The sequence below is a fragment of the Mytilus galloprovincialis genome, chromosome 7 (assembly GCF_965363235.1).
Source record: "Mytilus galloprovincialis chromosome 7, xbMytGall1.hap1.1, whole genome shotgun sequence".
Taxonomy (NCBI): Eukaryota; Metazoa; Mollusca; class Bivalvia; order Mytilida; family Mytilidae; genus Mytilus; species Mytilus galloprovincialis.
The window spans coordinates 71,556,459-71,579,112 of record NC_134844.1 but is presented as its reverse complement, the minus strand read 5'-3'; the positions used below and the strand labels follow the sequence as shown (position 1 = coordinate 71,579,112).

At 31.2% G+C, this 22,654-nt stretch overlaps 1 protein-coding gene and 1 long non-coding RNA gene across 2 annotated transcripts in view; one reads left to right on the top strand and one right to left on the bottom strand.

Annotated features, from left to right (window-relative positions):
* LOC143083603 (sulfotransferase 1B1-like) overlaps positions 1-22,654 on the top strand; it is a 30,724-nt gene extending 8,070 nt beyond the window's left edge. Inside the window, exons 5-6 of the mRNA XM_076259869.1 lie at positions 20,953-21,121; positions 22,519-22,654. Coding sequence (XP_076115984.1) covers positions 20,953-21,121; positions 22,519-22,631 — 282 coding nt within the window. The 3' untranslated portion in view covers positions 22,632-22,654. The remainder of the gene's footprint in view (positions 1-20,952; positions 21,122-22,518) is intronic.
* LOC143083604 (uncharacterized) lies at positions 11,566-17,760 on the bottom strand. Its single transcript, XR_012980803.1, has 3 exons — positions 17,391-17,760; positions 13,338-13,423; positions 11,566-12,159 (listed from the first exon to the last, which is right to left on the bottom strand). It is a non-coding gene; the product is annotated as an uncharacterized LOC143083604 (long non-coding RNA).

Below are 22,654 nucleotides of genomic sequence, written 5' to 3'. Positions count from 1 at the left end.
CCATCCCAGGGGGCTTATTTTTTACCTGGGTGTGGGGAGGGGAAACAAACAATTTTTATTTTGGCCTAAGGAGATATGGTGAGACGACTATCAACCATTTAAACCATGTAGACCAAGTGATTTACTTGTTAGTCACTATATAATAGGTCACTGCACACCCTTCAACAATGACCAAAAACTAAAACTTTATAATGAGCACCCTATAAAAGGTTCAGCCTGTAAAGAGACATCTGACACAGTTAATGTAAAATATTCAGACGAGAAACCCAACAGTGATGACAATTTGATTTATTATACCATACCCTCCCCCCTCCCTTGAAGTTAAATGTCTAATCCCTTGGTGTACTGATATGAATAGTATTTTACTGGAAATGTTTCGGAAAATAGATATTGATGCTAACGTAAATATTTTATCCAATAAAAAGACAGGAAATAAGTCGGTGAACCAAAAAGTTCAAATCTAATTGAAAATTAAAGTGCCCATGAACTCACTGATCATGCACGAGTGATTCTATTCATAAAAAGTGTCCATGTAACAATTAAGAAGAGTCTGTTTATCATCGAAAAAGAGTCTGTGTAACACCCCTTAATGTACTGTTTTTCTAGAGCTCTGCAAAGGGGGGGGTCAAAGTCGTTCAAAGGTCACTGTACGGCCTTTAACAATGAGCAAAATCCATACAGCATTCTAGTACGGCATACGTTTTACCTCAGCGAACTCACTGTCTTGGTGATGTATCAATCATTTGCTTCAGGTCGATCCATTTCGCATCTCGTCATGAATATGCGTGATATATTTGCCACTGGACATTAAGGGAGCAATCAATTTATTAGTTTCATTTAGTGATGCATGCTAATTATATATAGTTCTCAAATGATAATTGTCTAAAACTGTTTCCATTTTTGTGTATTTTATTTTTTAGCATAAATTTTAGAATTTCTTTCCGAATCTTTCTCTTTGCATTTATTTGTTTGTAAACATTTAATAAAGTAGTCCATGTCAGGGGTTAGATTGTATACAGCCAATCTAGGACCAGGGCAGTAGAACAAAAAACAGTCTCCATTGTATACATACATATGCATTTATGTTGAAGCGTAAAACAACGACATGTAGTTGAGCTCGTTTTGGTGAAACAATTACTGTCAAATCTTTATATATACATGTATATATCTGGTAAAATTGTCATAAAAGCAAAAACGGACGAAAAAGTTGGCAACAATTTATAATAAGGCCAAAAAAAAAAATAGGTGTGTTTCCGGTCGCCCGACCGACCCTAATTTTTTGGCGCCGACCCTAACTTTTTTTTCCCGGAAAAAAAAAAAAAAAAAAAAAAAAAATCCGGATTTTTTTCGTTTTTTTCCGGAAACGGTTTTTGTTTAGTATAGCCTTTGACTGGCATCTTTTAAACGTTTGATTTCAAATAAAATTTTAATACAGTAAGCATTTGTGTGATACAGATTGAAGTCAAACAACGGCATGGCTTCTGCTATGGCCATCAGTCAAAGTGTGTTATCAATAACAATCGATGAGTGTCCACACAGGAACGAGAAAAAAAGTATAATAGTATCATGACTTTGGATTAAAGAACAATGAATTTACTGTGACTGGAAAAAACCATGAAATATCTCCCACATTGACAGTTGGGGAAGTTGTGCAGCTTTTTAACAAAAAAACCGAAGCAGGCCAGTAAAAAAAAAAAAAAAAAAAAAAAAAAAAAAAAAAATATACCTACCTACCGACCCTAATTTTTTGGGGCATGCAACAGGAAACACACCTATTTTTTTTTTTGGCCTAAGACTAAACTTATTTTGGCCGTTTCGTTTCTTCTAAAGTGTTAAATTCAACCATGCGACTGGCTTACTTGGAGATTCAGGTGACCTTTTTCGTTTTTTAGAAATTTCAATCAAAGTTCGTATATCCCTTCAACGATTTATTCAATTTTTTTTAACGTATAGATAGCGCGAAACTCTCACTACACCATGCATAGACTTTTTTTTTCGACCAAATGCGGCTGCTTATTTATACAACCGAACAACCAAACGTCCGCACCGCATTTTAGCAAAGATATACTGTCGAACGGGAGATGTGAATATTTCTATACCCAATCAATCATTTGGTTTTGAAAACAATTTTAAAGGTATACATTAATACGACATCAACCCAACGACACATATCAATCAAAAAATTAAGAGTCAACACACAGATTTTTGTTATAGAAATAAACCTATACAGAATAAAAAGCCTAAACCGCAACAAGACTAAATAATACGGGAGCAGTGATTTTTTTAGACAAAAATGCAAGTGTTCCGTAGAAATATTTCACGTACCAATTTTTTTTTATTTCGATCGTTGAAAATTATAGCAGGTGTGATATAAATCAGTAGATTTAGGACAAAACTATAATATGGAAATATAATATGAAAATTAAGCCTGCTTTGTACTAGACCGACACACTGAGATGGATTTTTAACGTGTAAGTTCACAAGCTAACAGTTCGAAAGAAAGAAAAAAACTCTTTGTTAGACCCGTTTGGGATTCGGACTAAAGTCCTCTCGCTGTCGAGGTGAACTTATTCTCACGAGACCAACCAGGAGAGAGGTCGCATAGTCATACCAAAAACTCCAGCATAATAAACAATACAGTTTAACAGAATTATCACCGTTACTAATGCGATTTTAAAGTCATGATCTTATCTAGATTAGATACCGTTATGTGATGTTGGTATCTACACGTATGAATAGAGATGGCCGACATCAGAGTAGATTGAGAGGACCATCGCTCTCTGCAAATTGAAAACTCTTCCTCAATGATGTTAGTGGTCCCACTGTAGCGAGCTGTTGCAAGGCTAAATTTCTATCCTTATTAAATCTTCTCTCATTATTCAGTGGTATTTCAAGTTTACTTTTAATCTTATTGTCAAACGACTATTTGAAGTGCTTCCTATTATATTTAAAACTTGTGTTCTCGTTATGAACACGAATGAAATATTTGCCACTGGAGGTGACTGAGGCAAACAACAATGAATCACCATCACTAAAATATAAGTATTTGTTCTCACAAAATACTTTGTAATTAATTAGAAGAATGATGACAATTTCTCATCTATTCACGTTTTGATCGAGCCGCTTCAACCTCAAATCTTGCTGCAATTGTTTTACATTTAGGCTACTAGTATTAAATACTATTGTATTCATTGAAGTTTACATGCGTAGTTTTTTTTTTATTCAAAAGAATAAATTAATATTTATAAATAAATTGGACTGAACAAACAACACTAATTATTTCTCATTTGCATGTAACGCAGTTTAGAAAAATAAAAGATTGGATTTTTTTTTAGATTAGCACACATGCAACGCATCCCCACTTAGGAGTCCTCCAAAAAGGTAAAATTTACCTGTAAGGAAACATGTATGTCTGGTGTATGTATATCACTCGTTCCATCTACAATATACGGAAATGACACGACCGGGTATTGTAAAGCTTTGAGGGACTTTTAATGTCAAATTCATATCCCTGGGCGAAGAAATTACCAAGTTTGGAAAACACCGTGTGTACACTGACTTAACTTATAAAAGTGTTTATGTCTTTCATGCTGTCTAGTCTGAGAATAAAAGTTTGAGCAGTTTTTGAAGGTAAAAAATAAAGGTTTAATATTATTGCAAAAGTCTGTGAATAATTGAAAATAGGACGTTCCGGAAAACACAAGTCGCTAAATTAAATGCTTGTAAATCTCTGTTACATGTGGTGCGCTTCTATTTAAATACCTTTCTGTTAATTAAGAAAGTGTAAAAACAGTTATTGAAATCCGGCTGAAAAAAGGGAAAACGAATAGTGACTATCTTACTTATTTTTCAAATATCGAATACACAAATAAATCTCTAACCATCCACGCTTACAATTTGTTTTTACTGACAGGTGTCTGCTGGCATTCGATTGGATATCAGTTTTATGTAGGCGTAACAATTCATCCCATTTATCCAATCAGCTGTCTTGTCTGCGATCTCATACGGTTCACATAGTCTAGTTTTTTATAATGATAGCGATAAAAATTATTCGTGCAGAATATACATACACTATGAAACAAAAATATCCTGTCCAAAAATGACTTACGAGACACCATATTAACCAAATAATTATTTAAAAACTAAGACAGCATACATATAAAATATTATCATTCATAACAATTACTATTTAAAAGGGAAATATTATACTATTAGTATCATGGTCCCAGCATTTTAACAAATTTATCAAAACAGGACGTTGTTGCAATGGTGTGACTGGGACTTTACGGTGCGTCTAAAAATAACCTAGGCCGCCTCGGTGCACTATAAGCTCTCGAAACTGCACTAAGACCATGATGGAACACTATAGCGAACTTTCTATACTAATGAAATGTCCATGTGTGGAAAAAAGATCTTACTATACACTGTACGGACATTTAGACTTATTCACTAGCTGTGATATACAGTAGAAGATTTAGCAAGGATAGCAAGGATACAAAAATTACGATATTAATAACGCTAAAAATTAAAAGGAAAGTGTACGCTATGTCGCCCGGAATCCGACACTGACCTAGCAAATTACGACATAATTAAACCATTTGCAACTTTGTAAAAAAATATATAGAAAAAATGTCTTTTCTTTTCCTTAAACTGGGAATATTATGATAATCAGATAAAGGTAATGTCTGTCAAAAAACGTATTTTACGAAATAATTGAAATCGGATTTAGATTAGATTTGTGATCGTTGGAATTTGAATAATCTATCTCTTTATAATTACCTTTTTTAATCAAACGGAACACATACTATAGAAGATGTGGGATATGTTTCAATTTGACAGCAACCAAACGACAAAAAATCATAAATGAATCAAGAGCGCATGTTTAGTCTTCAACAAGAAACAGGTGTCAACACAAAAGGTCTGACAGCGTGAAAGACCAAAACCACACTATTATAAGTCATGGTATTCGAAAGCAGGAGATTAGTACTCTATCAGACAAAACTGCAATCACGTTTACCAAATACTTAACCAACGCATCACAAACTAATGCCTGCACCAAGTTAACGTATAATTGTGATATGAAGAGATGGCAGATACCCACAACCAACTTGGAACCACCACCAGACAGAAGGACAAATAAGCATTTAGAGGGCTGGCACCTCCATATGGAATTTACTGACCCCATATATACCGTATTAGGTCACTAGCACACTGTGTAACTAATAATATTCAGTATGGTGATGCAGCATCTTACATCCTCTAACTTGGAAACTAAATGAACATTGAACATTCATATGTGTATATCAGTGCCTTGTACTTGTATGATATTTGTCTTTATTTATTCATTAAAATATAAATCTCTAATAAGACTTTATTTACAAAATATAACACATGAGTAAAAAAAAACACTTTCAGAAAAAAAAGAGTAACTATAAAAAGTGCGACCCCAAAAATTAAAAAAAATATCTTTCCTTTAAAAAGTATTTCATGGTAGAATTTGACATCAAAATGGGTTAAAATAACAAATATCAACTTATTGCAATACTAACAAAACTTAACTTAATTACATTGTTTACAGAAGCTCCCATTTCACCTTAGTTAATTCTTGTGTACCTAAAAATTTGTACTAAGGCAAACTGGGATTAATTTTATATATATATTTTGACAGCTAAGGCGAAATGAGAATAAGCCGTTCACACTGTGTTTTCACAAACCGGTAATTTCTTCGCCCAGGGATATGAATTTGACATTAAAAGTCCCTCAATAGCTTTACAATACCCGGCCGTGTCATTGCCGTATATTGTAGATGGAACGTGTAATATATGTTCCAGACCGTATGGGTATTTGGGCCGTACGCGTACGGTCTGGACCGTATGCGTACTTTTTCAAAATACTCATACGGTCGGACCGTACGCGTACGGTCTGACTAATATTAAGAAGTTGTCAAAGTTAATTAGATGATATAACTGATCAATATAACTTAACTCTCAAATAGATATAAAAAAGTTTAATTTTATAATTGAAAAAAAAACAACTATATATTTTAATGATTTAAAAAATTCACGCTAATTGAATCTGTTAATCTCTTGTATTTTAAACCAGTCGATCACTCAGTAAAATAATTGAATTATGATCACTAAAATTGAAAATATCGGAAGTAAATATAATGTGGGAGGACAATTGTTTTAGAATATTTAGCAACTTTACCAAAAAATTATTTTGCTAAGGCACATACAGAACTGCAAAAATGTAAATGTAAAAAATATTAGTACGTTACTTGTGGTAGCAAGTGTAACATTGGTTGAGAGTACCAAAATTAGGATTAAGATATACAATTAAACAAATATTTTATTTCAATTGTTCATTTGTTCATTTTATCCGTGTAATTGTAATAATATTAAATTAGTAAATCTGAAAATAAAGATTGTGATTAATGTTAATTTTTTGAAATTTAACCCATATGATCTAATAACATGTATGGTCAGCTCGTACTGGACCATACGCGTATACTCATACGGTCCGACCGTACGCGTATGGTCGGACCGTACGAGTATACGTATACGGTCCGGACCGTACGCGTACGGTCCAAATACTCATATGGTCTGGAACATATACACAATGAATTTCATACACCAGATATACAAATACAGGTGAATTTTACCTTTTTGGAGGACTCCGAAGAGGTGGTGCATTGCATGTGCGCTAAGTTTGAAAAAAAATCCAATCTTTTATTTGGGGTACGTCTGAATACCGCTAATGACCTCCTGAGTGCACTCATGACATACAATGTGCACTCAGGATCCTTCATATTCATCGTATTTGCAGGATGGATGCATATATTCGTTACACGCTGCTTATCTAAGAGTTAAAATTTTGGTAGAATTTGAAATCGAACTAAGATAGATTTGTTAATTCTTTTGAAAAAATGACACCAATTACTGAGCCGTGAATTATCCAACCAAGCATGAAAGTCCCTGAATCAACAAAATTGATCGGATTATCTTATTTTTGTTTATGAATTGTGTTGTTAGTACTGGTCCGGGAACACAATTATCCCCCTTCAATTTTCGTTGTCAATTTTCGTTCACAAATATAGTTCCCTTTAATTTCAGTATATTTTTTCTTAAATTTTTTTTTGCCTTTCCTTTGAATTTTCCCCCATTTTTTTTTTTTTGCTATAATGCGAATGTAAGGTCATCTAAGAGAATTTCTGTAAAATTTCTTTTTGATATTTTGAGCAGAAATGAGTGATTTGTTTAGGTAAACATAGGTGGGATTTCCCCTTTTCGGAAGCTCTCTGGCTTAACCCATACTGGTGCCCTTGTGTTTAGAATTAGAATTTAAAATATTTATAAGACAGATCAGTATCTAAAAAAGAATACTTTAATGAACGAATGAACTTTATTACCTTAAAACTACATTTCATAGTAACAGAGAAAATATATATTTACAATTATTAATACCATGCACATTGGTTGAAAAAAAACCTTGATTTAACTTGCATGTAGCTTGCAGGACCGATTTACCTGTAACATTTGTAGAAATTTAGATTATTTTTATGTAAGATGACCGATAGTGCTGTCTCAATTCAGAGTTTGAACTTTAAAAAACATGATTAAGTGTGTATTAATATAGTACATAATAGTATAGAATGTGAAAGCGATTCCTTTGATATAAAATTTGCAGCAATATTCCAGTATAAAATGTCTGTCTATCTGTAGCTACATCCAACACTTAACATGTCATGATATAATGATATTCGTCACAGATATCTCTTGAGCCGCAGAAATGACAAAGTCTGTCTTGAAAGGGGTTAGTTATTATAACTTTATGAAGTTAATCTCTTTTCATGCTTTTGGAGAGTTGTCTCATTGGCAATCAATACCACATCTCGATCTTTTTTTTATTTTTTTTATATATATAAAGTTAGACTTCAATGCCCCCCCCCTCCCATTTTTCTTGAAACTCCTCGTAGATTTATAATAGATAGCTTACATATAACATATGTTTTGATAACTAATAATAAAGATCTTATTTTAGTTTAAAAACTTTACGAATGCCCAGCAAAGATGAAGCGTGTTGCATTCGAAGTGATCAGACTACCGCTAGGCCATTTCAACTCAAAATATATAAAATATCGTTGCATCGGTAAAACTTTGAATCATTTTTGACAAAACTATTAGAATTTAAGACTGCTCTGCTTTTACAATAACTGTTTACTTGTTATCGTTTCAATGAATATCGAGTAATATTTGTCGATGGACGGTTGTTGAGTTAATGCACGGTATTGTGATTTTTTTAACAATTGAATTTATAGAACCTTTTGTTAAGATTCATTGTCATATGTATCAAATCAAAATAGCTTTCTATTACCAGTTCCTTGGCGTTGCAACACCACTGCATGGTCATCCAATCAAAAAAGGAAAGTTATAATATTTATTTTATTAATAATATAATCTTTTATTCGTAAGCAATACAACTTACAGAAAATAATTATTACAAATATTCAATTACATCAGTGAAACATATTTACATTTAAACAATTAGTCAAATAATAATTATATAAGTAGGTATACCATTATAACAGTACAGCAGAATAGGATCAAATGGATTTTTAGCATTAATGAATGAATTTAATTTCGTACCTTCTCAGTCAGAAATAAAAACTTCCCTTTAATTGGTTAGTTCCTTTACATTATGAACAGATACTGGTGAGAACCCAACCACTTTAAAAGGGGGTCCCAACCGAGCATAAAAAAGGGGCGAGTTCCAACTGTATATATATGCCCCCTTTCAAATGCATTGATCGTCTAAAAAGTTTAAGATTCGACGGTTTTCTCCAACAATATGGTTTGATAAATTTCTTTCGAAGTTCATTATACTTTTCACATACTAAAATAAAATGATATTCATCTTCAATTACTTGGCTATGGATTTTTTTTCCAAACATTTTTTTGGCGACAAATTTTTTTTCTTTCAATATTAGCATTACATATAGTGTCAGCTGAGGGTTAAACAAACATTTTTTTTTCTCAGGGTCAAAAACAAATTTTTTTTCTCCAAAACTCGAAACAAACTTTTTTTTCCAAAAAAAAACATAGCCCCCCCCCCTTCCACCCCCAGAAAATCAAATGGTTGCTGCCTAAAGCTACCGTTTAATCTATCTTTGAATTCAATTAAAAACAAGTTCACATTTTTTTTTAACCCTAATGTAACCGTATGTTAAAGCGTTGTCATCCGTATCAATAAATTGTTTATCAAAATTGAAGTGCATGAGTATTATTAACGTCTGGGATGAGTGTGAGATGTCTTTGTTGATGGGAATAAACAAAATTTAGCTGAATTTGTATTATTCAAATTAATGAAAAGGCAAGCTAGTGTGTGTTTAAAATGATATTGTTGGAATGGATTTATAACATTAAAAATGTGTGTAACCGATTTTAGGTTGACTTGGACTGCGAATTTGAAAATAATTTATTTGTGAAATCACATTCTTTAAGATGACATATTTTGTAAGTACGTTAACCTTTTATTCTAATTATAGTATCTTTGAAATGCATTTTATAGCTGACTATGCGGTATGTGCTTTGCTCATTGTTGACGGCCGTACGGTGACATATAGTTGTTAATGTCTGTGTAATTTTGGTCTCTTGTGGACAGTTGTCTCATTCGCAATCATACCACATCTTCTCTTGTATATTTATATAGCTGTTACTTACAACTGTCATGTGTACATGTTCCAGGCTTGTGCCGCTGAAAGAGGTCCCTTTTCAAGTTTGAAAATAAGTGAAAAAACGTAAGCGGCCTCAAGCTTATCCAAGGAGAATTTTGAGCTCTTACCAAATCTACGAAATAATCGTAAATACAAGACTTCGAAAGACTGTTTTTCGACAGAACAAACCTATGAAAGTGTAGTGACGTGCATATACTATTTAATTAATTAAATTGAACTTGTAATTCATACAAAAATACGTTGAAAAAAAAACATCCAGTAAATTCAATATGGCTACTGCAGGTAAACCACAAAATGACAGTGATGTTAGCCATAACACGAATTCATCCAAAACTTACAATGATGCAGTTAAACTAGGTCTTATACCTAAAGATTATCTGAATGGTGAACCTCATGTCAATATTCACGAAACTCTTAGCTCTGTAAAACCTGTATTTATTCTGGAAACTGACCTCTTTGGTGAGGTGAAACCCAGCCCAGATCAATTCCTTACACACCTCGAACTCTACAACTCCATTGACTCATGTATACCAAAGAGCCATCTGAAAGGCCTACAACGAGTAAGAGGTATGTGGCGCATCTACCCAGATTCTGATAATGACAGAGAAACTCTCATTACCAAAAAGATAATTGTACGTAACAAGCTAATTAACGTGTATAGTACAAACCCTAAATCAAGTGAATACTCATCACTCTTGTACTTACGTGTCAGAGTCAAAGACGTTCCGTGTTCTGCAGACGATGGTCAGATTTTGAGGGCCATTGAAAATGAAGGCAAATGTACCGTTCACAAATTAAACAGAGAACGACTCCGAGTAGATGGGTTGCTGACAGAATGCCAAACAGGTGACCGCATTCTTTTTTGCAACCCGTTAGAAAAACCCCTACCAAGATTTATCAGAATAGGAAAGTATAGAGCTACGGTCTTCCACAAAGATCAAATGCCATCAACAAACGAAAACTTAGTATGTAATAAATGTTTTCAAAATGGTCACAGATTTCGAGACTGTCAAAATGACTGGGTCTGTAAACAATGCAAACTTCCAGGGCATAAGCAGGCTGACTGTCCAAGTTTTGAAGCTCAAAACAAGGAGAGTAACAGCATGCCTCATGAAAATGAGCCAAAAAGCAGCAGCTCTTCTCAAAGTGAAACTGACAGTGACGAATCTAACACTGAGTCAATTGATGATACACCAGAAGAAAACATGCATGTAGCAGTTTCAAAATCAGCAACAAAAGTCAATCCGAAAAAGTTATCAAATGTACTCGGAAAGGCCTCGAAGAAAATCACCAAAGAGACATTTTCATTCGAAAATAAAACCAATGATATTTTGGAGGAAGTGGAAAACCCCAAAAAGAAAAAAAAAGAAAACAACAAAACGAAGGAAAAAATCAGGAGACGCTACAGCAAAAAAATCAAATATTCAGACAACAATGTTTCAATTTGGCGCGGGAACAGCAGACTCTCGCAGTGAAAAGCGCCCAGCAACAACACCGACTGATGAAGTACATGAACGATCCGTCCCTATTCAAAAACCAAAAGGGCATTAACTCATTTGAAGACGATATAATTCAGGTCAATGTATTATGATTAAAGAACAAATTGTATTTTTAATTCCCCCCTTTTTTTTTGTGTGGCCAACACCCAAATATTTCTTTGTAAATATTCATGTGTGTATGTAAATTTATCTATGTTATTTTTGTCTCTTTTGTTGTTTTTATCTATATTATAAAAAATGAACAAAAAAACGGATATGGTATAATAGTAGATTATACATATTCCCATGAAAGAGTAATACAAAAATATATGTATACATGTAATTTATTTTTTGATATTGAACATGTTGAAAAGCACTCATCTTTTAAAAATTCACAATCTATTTAACGGCAAACAAATTTCTATATATCTATCAACTAAATGTCATAATAAAAGCTGGATCACAACTATCAAATGTTTTGTAAACGTTATCCGCCAAAAAAACATTATGCATAAAAAGAGTTATGATACATGTACATCAGCAGTTCCTTATGCTAAGACACTCAGATTAGATCAGGAAAATTCTAGAATCACATTTTCACACAGACATAATCCAAATACTATCACAAATCCAATACTTTTATGCTTGTTAAATCCAATCAAATGTACATTATACACTGCACAAATATTTAATTTTCTTGTACACTTCCTTCTCAATATTCATAGGATATTCAAAATCAAAATAAAATTGTTGAGCAAAGAGAACAGGAAAATCCAGTCATCATGGTTCAGTTGTCATATCATTATGCTTCTACTTTATATCCAAAATCACAGTCTTCATAACGCTGTGAGAAAAATACCCCTATTTGTGTATCATGAAAATCCCAAAAGTAAATTTGCGCAAAATACAAAATCTCTTCTACATGTTCTATGCAACAGACACATCAACCTGAAAAAGAAAATAAACGTAATAATGATTTCTTTTTTCTTTTTCTTAAACAAACATGTGAAAAGTATATGATTATCACACACAACATAAAATTCATCATCATGATTAATGTTGGTTTTAAACACATGATACTATGTAATTTAGAAATAAAATTCAACTGTTATCTATATTATTTATATGTGTATAATTTATATGTGTTTGTAAACAATTTCAGTGTGTATATTAACAATATGATATCAACTTATTTACTTTTCAAGCTCAACCTTCTGTCTCTATTGTATAATTCTGAAGATACGTGTATGACGTGTAATATAAAAATAATTAATCTCTATAATGAGTGAAAAACTAAATATATGTTCCTTAAACTGTCAAGGCTTAGGGCAAAAAGAAAAGAGAGAAAGATTAAACCTATGGTGCAAAAACCAAAAATGTAATATTTTATTCATACAAGAATCACACTTTATTGAAAAACATGAAAATGTCATAAACAATGAGATAAAAGGGAAACTTTACCATAGTTTCGGAAATTCACAATCAAGAGGCGTAACAATTCTTATAAAAGATAACATAAAATATAAAACTATTAATGAAACTAGAGATAATGATGGAAGAATAATACTCATTAACATAGAACTTGATGGTAATATTTTCACGCTACTGAATGTATATGCTCCGAACATTCGTCGAAATAGAAACTCTTTTTTCAAAAAAGTAAACAATATCATTAACAATAACCGCTTAGGAATATTAATAATGGGGGGTGATATGAATGAAAGTTTAACTTCATTTGATAGAAAAAGTATTAGCCCTAATAATCAAAATAAACCTGTTAACAGTTTAAAGCAACTTATAAAAAAATATAAACTTATTGATATTTGGAGAGAACTAAATCAAAACAGCAGTCAATTTACATGGAGAAGAAAAAACAATAGAAGTGTTGCAAGCAGAATTGATTTTTTTCTAATAAGCCCAGATATAAGACCTCACATAATATCAGCAGACATAAGTCCTGCACTAATATCACATACAGATCATCAAGCAATCTCTGTACAAATAAGACTTAAAGCTCAAAATAAAGGCAAAGGATTCTTTAAGATAAATAACAGCATACTGAATGATACAAAATACAAAGAAATAATAATTAAACTAATTGATACTCATCAAGAAAAAATACTCACCAAAAATAATGATCCTCGAGTTACTTGGGACATTTTCAAAACTGAAGTAAGGGAGGTAACCATTGCATACTGCAAACAAAAGGCTGCTGAAAGTAAAAATGAAATTAAACATTTAGAAAATAAGTTAAAATTCTTCAATGAAAAATCAAGTAATTCTCAACATCTTAAAAAAGAAATAAATAATGTAGAAAACAATTTACAAAATTTATATGTAAAAGAAACTAGAGGTGCACAAATTAGATCCCGAGTCAGATGGGCAGAGGAAGGGGAAAAAAACACAAAATATTTTTTGGGTCTTGAAAAATCCAGACAAACCAAGAAAACCATTTCCGCCCTTAGAAATGACCATGGTAATATTGTTACAGACGCGTCGGATATTCTTATTCTAGGGAAAAATTACTACCAAAATTTGTATAAAAGTACTAAACCGGACCCTTCAGAAATAAAAAATTATATAAGGCAAACAAAGATAGATCACTCACTATCCAATAGTGACAGTGAACTATTGGGGGGCAACCTAACATTAGAAGAATGTACAAATGCTATATTTAACATGAAACTAAATAAATCCCCTGGACTAAATGGTCTCAGTGTAGAATTTTATCGAACATTTTGGTCATACCTAAAAGAATCTGCAGTGAAAGTATTTAATACATGTTATGAAAAAGAAGAAATGACAACTCTCCAAAAAATAGGTGTTATCTCCTTATTATATAAAAAAAAATGATCCATTATCATTAGATAACTACAGGCCAATCACTTTATTAAATGTAGACACTAAGCTTATGGCCTATGCCTTAGCGCAAAGATTAAAGATGGTGTTGTCCAAAATTATTCATAGCGATCAGAATGGATATATAAAAAATCGGTACATAGGTTTTAACATTCGCCAGATTCAAGATATTATAGACTACTCAGAAAAATTTAATATAGATGGGGTTTTATTGTTCATAGACTTTTCCAAAGCCTTTGATTCTTTAGAATGGCCCTTCATGTATGAATCTCTACTAAAATTTGGAATACCACACTCCTTCTTAAAATGGGTTAAAACGTTATACAATGATACTAAAGGATGCCTGTCTAATAACGGCTGGATTTCAGAAACCTACAGTCTTCACCGTGGTATAAAACAAGGATGTCCGTTAAGTTCTCTTATTTTTGTTATGGCAGTTGAAATCCTGGCCTGTAGAGTAAGACAAGATTCAAACATTAAAGGGTTTCAAATTAAACTTGATGAAAAAACACACAGTTTAAAAATTTCCCAATTGGCTGATGACACAACACTCTTTCTCAGTTCAAAAAATGAAATACACCAAGCATTAAACCTAATAGAAATATTTGGAACACTTTCTGGTTTGAAACTGAATAAATCTAAAACAGAAGGTATATGGTTAGGCAAGGTTTGGCGGTAAATACCACCCCTGGTATTTACCAGTGGTATTTACCGGTATTTACCGCCCCGGACAATACTCCCCAAGTGGTCAATACTGGCAAATACTGGTCAATTGAAATTTTCATGGTTGTTTTTACTACTAATTTAAGTAAAAACTTGATAAAAAGTTAAATATACATAAACTTTAATTTTTGTGCATGTGTCAGCTTTTAAAATTAATTAATTTGATATGTTTTATTCATTTATAACACTTATTCCTACTGATTTAAAATTTAGTTATTATGAATTATGATATTGTATACTCAAGATATACATGTATGTAAAAATTTACATATTATTTCAACATTTATAATTCAATATATGTTTTATTCAAAATGTATGATTTTACAGGTAATTAAAATGTGTCTTTTTACCTATCACCTGGCATGGCTAGGTGTGAAGTTTTAATTACTAAAACAACAGCCCCCAATAAAAGTTGACAGTACATGGGTTGAAAGTAATAAAAGTGATATATGAAGACTCCCTTAAACAATAAATTATTTCCTGTCTATTTGACTGTGTGACAAAACATTCTTCATGCTGGAAATAGAAATTTTGAAGCAGGGACAAAAAGTTTTATCTTTTACTACACATTAATCAATATAGATCCCTGTTTGAATTTACAATAGAAATAGAATTGAAAGCATTAAAAATGATTTGAACACTTTCTATATTTAATTATTAATAGTAATTATAATTGACCAGGTAAAGAATGGTTTTTATAGTAATGACCACTCAAAATTTCAATCGACCAGTATTTGCCGGTATTTCCCAGTATTTGCCAGTATTTCCCGGTAATTACTGGTATTTACCACTGGCATGGTCAATACTAGTATTGACCGCTTTTTTGCCAACCTTGTGGTTAGGTAGACTTAAACATTGTAAAGAAAAAATTGAAAATATACACTGGAGCAAAGAACCAATTAAAAGTCTAGCTGTTTACTTTGGATTAGATAAAAGTGAATGTGACAAATTAAATATTGAAAAAACAATGAAACAGACAAACAAATTAATACTTGATTGGGAAAAAAGAAATTTAACCATGATAGGACGAATAACAGTTGTTAAGTCGCTTATTTTACCTAATCTTACTTTTTTGGCTTCGGTTGTTTCAATACCCCAAATGTACATAAAAGATTTTAAAAAACTTGTTTATAATTTTATATGGAATAATAAACAAGAAAAGGTAAAACGTTCAACACTTACCAAAGATTACACAAATGGAGGTCTAAAAATGACAGACATTGATTGCTTCTTAAATGCACTAAATATTTCATGGGTTAAACGATTAACGGCAAAAGAATTTGCTAATTGGAAAGTCATTCCAACATATTATTTCAATAAATTTGGTAAAAACAACCTTATATTTCATATGATGCCTGACAACATAAAATCATTACCTAATTTAAGTAATGTTCTACCCACATTTTACTTGAACATATTAAAGAGCTGGTATGAAGCATATAATACACCAACAAGTAATACACCTATCATAAATTTTAGAAATATTAGGCAGCAAATGTTGTGGGGTAATAAAAATATAAAATTTAAAGGAAAATGTTTAGTTTACCCAAATTGGATAAAAGATGGTATTATTTTCATTAATGATATAATTGACCAAAAAGGGCACATATCACAAAAACTTATATTGGAGAAACTAACCTCAAAAACCAATTGGATCTCAGAACTTTTAAAATTGAAAAATTGTATTCCAAAAGAATGGGTTAGTACATTAAAATCTGACAAATCTTTGAAAACTTCTGTAAAAACAAAATTAAACTTGTCCTTGATTGTTAACAAAAAAACAGAACTAATTGAAAACATGTCATCCAAAGATATATATAACTATTTAAATAACAAAAATGAGGAGAGACCACTAGGGTTCTCCAAATGGAAAAACATCTTCAATCTAGAATCAATCACTCCAATAAATAATGTGCTTCAATTTACTTTTACCTATTTAATTAATAACAAATATAAAATGTTAAGATGGAAATTACTCCATTTCATCCTACCATGTAAACAATTATTACTACAATGGCACATACAAGAAACAAGTATGTGTGACTTGTGTAATGTGACTGAAGATTACGAACACTTTTTTCTCAAATGTCAATTCTTTCATGAATTTTGGAAGAAAATATATGTACTTGTAAGCAAAATCAAAATTGGGACACATATTTTTAATTTTAAAACTTTAGTACTGGGCTATAAAATACATGATCCTATGTATAATGATATAAATCTCTTCCTTACTGTCTTATTATATTCAATTCATAAAAGCACTCATATATCAAATTATAAACAAAAAGACATAGACGCTTATACAGTTTTCAGAAATGAATTTTTAAACACATACGAAATTAACATATATATTAATGCTAAAAACAGCAAATTTTTAAATGATGTAAAAAGATACATATGATCATGAATAGCTAGATACAATATTTTTTTTTTATGTATAGAATTTGTGTCGCAAAAGTTGACAATATATCTGAGCACGTGGTAATATACCAAAACAGCATGCTTTGTGAAAATGTACAGAATTTTGTCTCAAAATACTTTTATACACACTTTATCACTTAATCAAATGAATTTCCAACTACAACGTCGAAACTTACCACATGTAATTTTTAACTAAAGTTTAAGTTGTTCGTGTGTATCAATAAAACATATAAATTAATCCGGACAATTGATCAACAAGCTTCAACGGTTTTCATCAATAAGGTTAAAGGTCAACGATCATAAAGTTTTAATCTTTAGAAACAAAACCGGACAAAACTGTACACTTTCCGTAATTATGAAACAATATAGTTTGTAAAATGTATGTAATAACCATGAACTGTAAAACTAACAAACTATGATCTTATATATTAATTCACTGAATAAATTCCCTGGTTATCCAGTGACTAATTCACAGGGATACTCGGCCAACTGCTGTAGGTCGAGTAATTTGTTACAACAGCAAAGAAAAGTGCAATAAAGACATTATTTTATTAAAAAAAAAAAAAAAGAAAATAAGTGAATAGGTCGGGAAAACTATCAGAAATATATATGATAAAAAAAACAGTAAAGTTCCCACTACTTTTTTGGTAAACTTTCTTGCTATTCCCGAATGTGTTTTTGTGATTTATGCAATTTTATTCATGGACTAGCTAGCATAAAGAATTACATGTACTTTAAATGTATAAGATACATTTTTTCTACAATGATATATAATTAGGAATGGAAATTAAAAGCCTAATTCAAAAACATAAAAAGGATTTTTTTATTTGTATCTTTAAATATCCTCGAAAATAACTGCGTTTGAAAGCTTCTTTTAATATAATTTACACGTATATCGAAATGTGTTCATACCAATTGTCCCGCTTAATACCGAACCCGCGTAACCTTAAAATTTAAGACATTACAAAATCAAAACATTACAATTTTGTTTATTACAGATATTTTATCATATCCACGGTTGAATGCACAATATCCCCACCAAGAGAACCGTCTACTGTTAGCGGTGGGACGACAGCCTAGATGTCGTGTGCAAAAATAATAATCACTTGGTACGGTTTCAGCTTGCGTATTGTAATTTTAAATAGTATAGATCGATTCGTGTTTTAAAATCAAACAAACGCTACTGCTTGCAGTGATGATCAAAAAATTACTTATATATATATATATTATATATATATATATATATATATAAACAATGTATTTGTTACATGTTATTGGTATTAAATTGTATATTTTGAAGATCATATTCCGTAATGTTATGCCCTGAATTCTATTCGATGTCTATAAAGCAAATAAAATCTATTTGTACTCGTAACAAAAAGGAGAAAAGATTGGGCTGCCTCTCTTCAATTTTGTCCAGTTACCAAAGTAAAATCAAAATTAAATTCTCCGACAATGCACATGTTGATATATTGTATATGTCATTCCAACACTTACACTTGTTCTTTTATTTGTGTGGCAAATTTAATGACCATTTTAATTCAAAGCTTGGATTTGCATCCTTCATTCTCCAGTACGTTTGAATTTCTACATACATCACAGTCAGTAATTAAAGTTGTGTGTTAAACGTCAATACGAAAGCAAACAATCCATGATAGTAAAGAAAGATATTTAGAGGGCACATATGTATCTTTCGTCTGACAGCACGTATACACCACAGTTATCGTAAATTATATAAACATATAAAAAAAAAATCGATTTTTTTTTAAGACAAAAAAGAGAAAAGAACTGATAAGTGCGGGTAATCCATGCGCCTTGCCTCCTTTATGTTTCGATATCTTAAAAATTAATTATTCTTTTATCTATTATAACACGTGAAAACTTCACCGGTGAGTTCCATACATGTCATAAACTTACAGCTGGTCCTGAACATGCATGAAGTATTTGCCACTGGACTTTAAACAACAATCAATCACACTACAACTTATAGTATATATAGTTGTGAAATACAAAATGTATATTATAATGATACATTTAGATGAATAAATAGAATACAAATACACACTACTTTATATAACTGACACAATTTAAAGGAATACTCTCTAAACTATATAGAGAAGCGAAACGTTTCTTTTGAATACTAAACAAACTTCCTAAGAGTACATGTTTTTTAATGGTTTTACATGCGGCGCTCAAATATTTTGCATGGTCTTTTGGTATAGTGTTTAGACATATATGATATTGTAAGAACCTTTAACGTATAATAGATTCACATTCGTTACTTTGCTCAATATAAAAAAAACATAAGCATTAATTTATATTAAAAACTGAAGGTCAGACATCACTAATACGTGTTCATTCATTCTTTATTAAAGTTTAGACCTTTTTATCAAGACTGATGATGAGAGTAATTGTAAAATATAATAGGCATGTACTTTCTTACGTTATGGATCATTGATTTTGTTACCTGTTGACCCGGTTGATTACTAGCACGTGCCATTGAACTCGCCCGTTTTAACTAAAACAGATTTTATTTTAAATCAACGCCATATATATATATATATACAAAGTATATACAAAGTACTATATACATATTATATGGATAAGAAAATAAATACTATAAGGATATATTGTTTGAATGAAAATTTTTATACGGTGATACTTTAACACCGTCCCGACAGAGACTGAATGCAGTATATGATCAGGTTTCGGGATCCGGGAAGTCTTTTTTCGAATTTCCGAATGTCGGGAATATTTTTTTCCAACTTTAATAGAGTAACTCGCACGAAAAAAAAATAAACATACCAAAAAAGCAACAGCTTCAACGGTAAACTAGGACATATATCAACAGAAAACGAATTAAAGAAACTGTCATGCATAAAACAAAAATATGCATGACTGTGTTAATTTGCCTCCGCTGCATTTCTGTGGATTGTCTCATTTGCAATCATACCACATCTCCTTAACTTTTTTAGGTTACGTTTAGGATTTTCCGTTACTAATCTTCAAATACAAAAAACATTTTTACCGGTGTTCACAACATTTCAAGGTTAAATTTATGGCATACATTCTGGTGTGTATACAATTAACGTACGTCCTTGCATTTAATTATCAATATATATTTATATAAACTAACATTTATTAAAAAATAAACAACATATATATATAGACGAATAATTTATTAGTTCCTCAACAAAACAAGAAAAGAAATAAAGAATTAACACAAGATTTAATCTTTTTTTTTTAATTAATCAAAATATACTTCAAATTCTAATAATAAAATACATATATACATGTATTAATCTAAAATGCATTATCGAGTAGAAGGGGCGCAACTCGTGGTATCAAACCGGTATACTGAACGGATCAAAACAGGGTCTGAAAATTTTGAACGTTCTTTTGTATCCATGGTCTGTTTTGGTCTGACACGGTCTTAACGGGTCTAAACACCCCGCTAGACGATTCAGTCTTTTCCGTCTTGACACGCCTTAACGAACTGATTTACCTGATGAGGCTATCGATCTGAACGGCGACTTAACTATCTTAAATATCTTGACGATTTTTTCTAGCGGTAAATCCAGTCAATCAAGATGTGATCAGACCAAAATGACCGTTTCAGACTGAAATCGTGCTACTAGTGTAGTCGAACCAGGTTTCATATCTATTTGAAATTTACATGTTCTAATCACCATTTCGCATGTAATGATTACCACTTATGTATACATCTTTCTATTTCAGCATCCGTTCTCAACAATTAAGAAAATGGCTGAATTTATAAATGTTTCTTATACTGATGACATTATTGGAGAGATAATAAAAAAGTGCAGTTTCGTTAACATTAAACAACACAAGTATGACTCCTCAAGAATGATCGATCCAAAACATGAATCGACATTATTCCGAAAAGGTAATTTTATAACAATAGATAAAAGTGATAGCTTACATGTCTACTGATTTTTGTATTGGGTTACTGTCATTTAAATTTCTGACTACGTTTTGTGTCACTCAAATGGTATAATTCTTAACTCATAATGGATTAGTAAATTTTCATAGGGAAACAAATATGAAAACGATAAATGTCATCTATAGTTAAACGGAAATTAAAACTCACCTATAGTCGCCGTCAGGTAATATTGCTAGAGGTTTTGTGTTCAATATTTTAAAACTAGATAAATCAATATAGTACCTCTTGCTTTATATCCATCGATAAAAAGTTAGATAAAATGGAGATTTGAATACCAATGTAATTTGTAAATAATTCTTTTTTGAAACGTGTTAACAAAGGATCAATAACTGTTCTCTAAAGGTTGTTTATAAAATATTCAAATAACTGTGTACAATAACAAATATTTGGAATAATTGTGCACAATTGTACAGACAATATATATTTTCAAGAAAAGAAAATAAGTGTGTTTACAGTATACTTTAGAACATCAGTTGAAGAACACCACAATCGTCTAAACTATTGTGTAATGCACTGCCTTTCTTCAATATTGCAGTTCATTTGATTAATCCGAACCAGGAAATGACGAACTATTCCAGAAAGCAAACATTTTCATGTTTTTGTTTAATCGTCATATATATGATATTTAAAGTAATACAATATTCCCGATTTAAGGAGACTCGAGGGTACACAAATTTCAGCAAAATTTAAAACATTTTTTTTTTTCTTACAAATTTTATTTATTATACTATAAGTTGTTTGTTTTTGTATGAAATTGTACAAAAATCAACCAAAAAATTGATTCGTTTTGGCCCCAGGTGACTTTTAAAATGTTTATATATGTCTCCATTTGAGGCAAAAAGACATTGTTTGCATCAAAATTGAAATGTCTTTTTTTAACTTATCAGTGACCTATATTTTTTTTAAATTTTTTCAAATAAGCTGTGCTTAAACTAAACAATTGTAAAATATATCGCTTTCTGTAACTAAGGTCTACTTTTATTTTTATATAACCTCTATTTCTCTCATTAGTTCAACAGAAAAAAGTACCTTTACAAAAATACACGCTTCTTTCGAAGGCATATTGTAAGCTTAAATGAACGGAGACGCATTTTTTTAAAATATATTTTCTATTAAATATGTGATAAATGTCATTTATCATGTTTATAGAAAAAAAGAGCAAAATCCTATATTTAAAAAAAAACCGGATGTATGCCCTCGAGCGTTCTTAATTAATCTTACTCACGTTTAACCTAGCTATATCTTAATAAAACACTCTTTCAAACCATAGCTATTTATAACAATACACGATCGCGTTAAATAATTGTTGTATTACCAGATATTATTTATTTATCCAACAGGTGTTATAGGCGACTGGAAGAACTGGTTTACTGTAGCACAGAATGAGAAATTTGATGAAATGTACAGAGAGGAAATGAAGGACTGTGATGTTAACTTTATATATGAACAATAATAATAATAATAATAATAATGGAA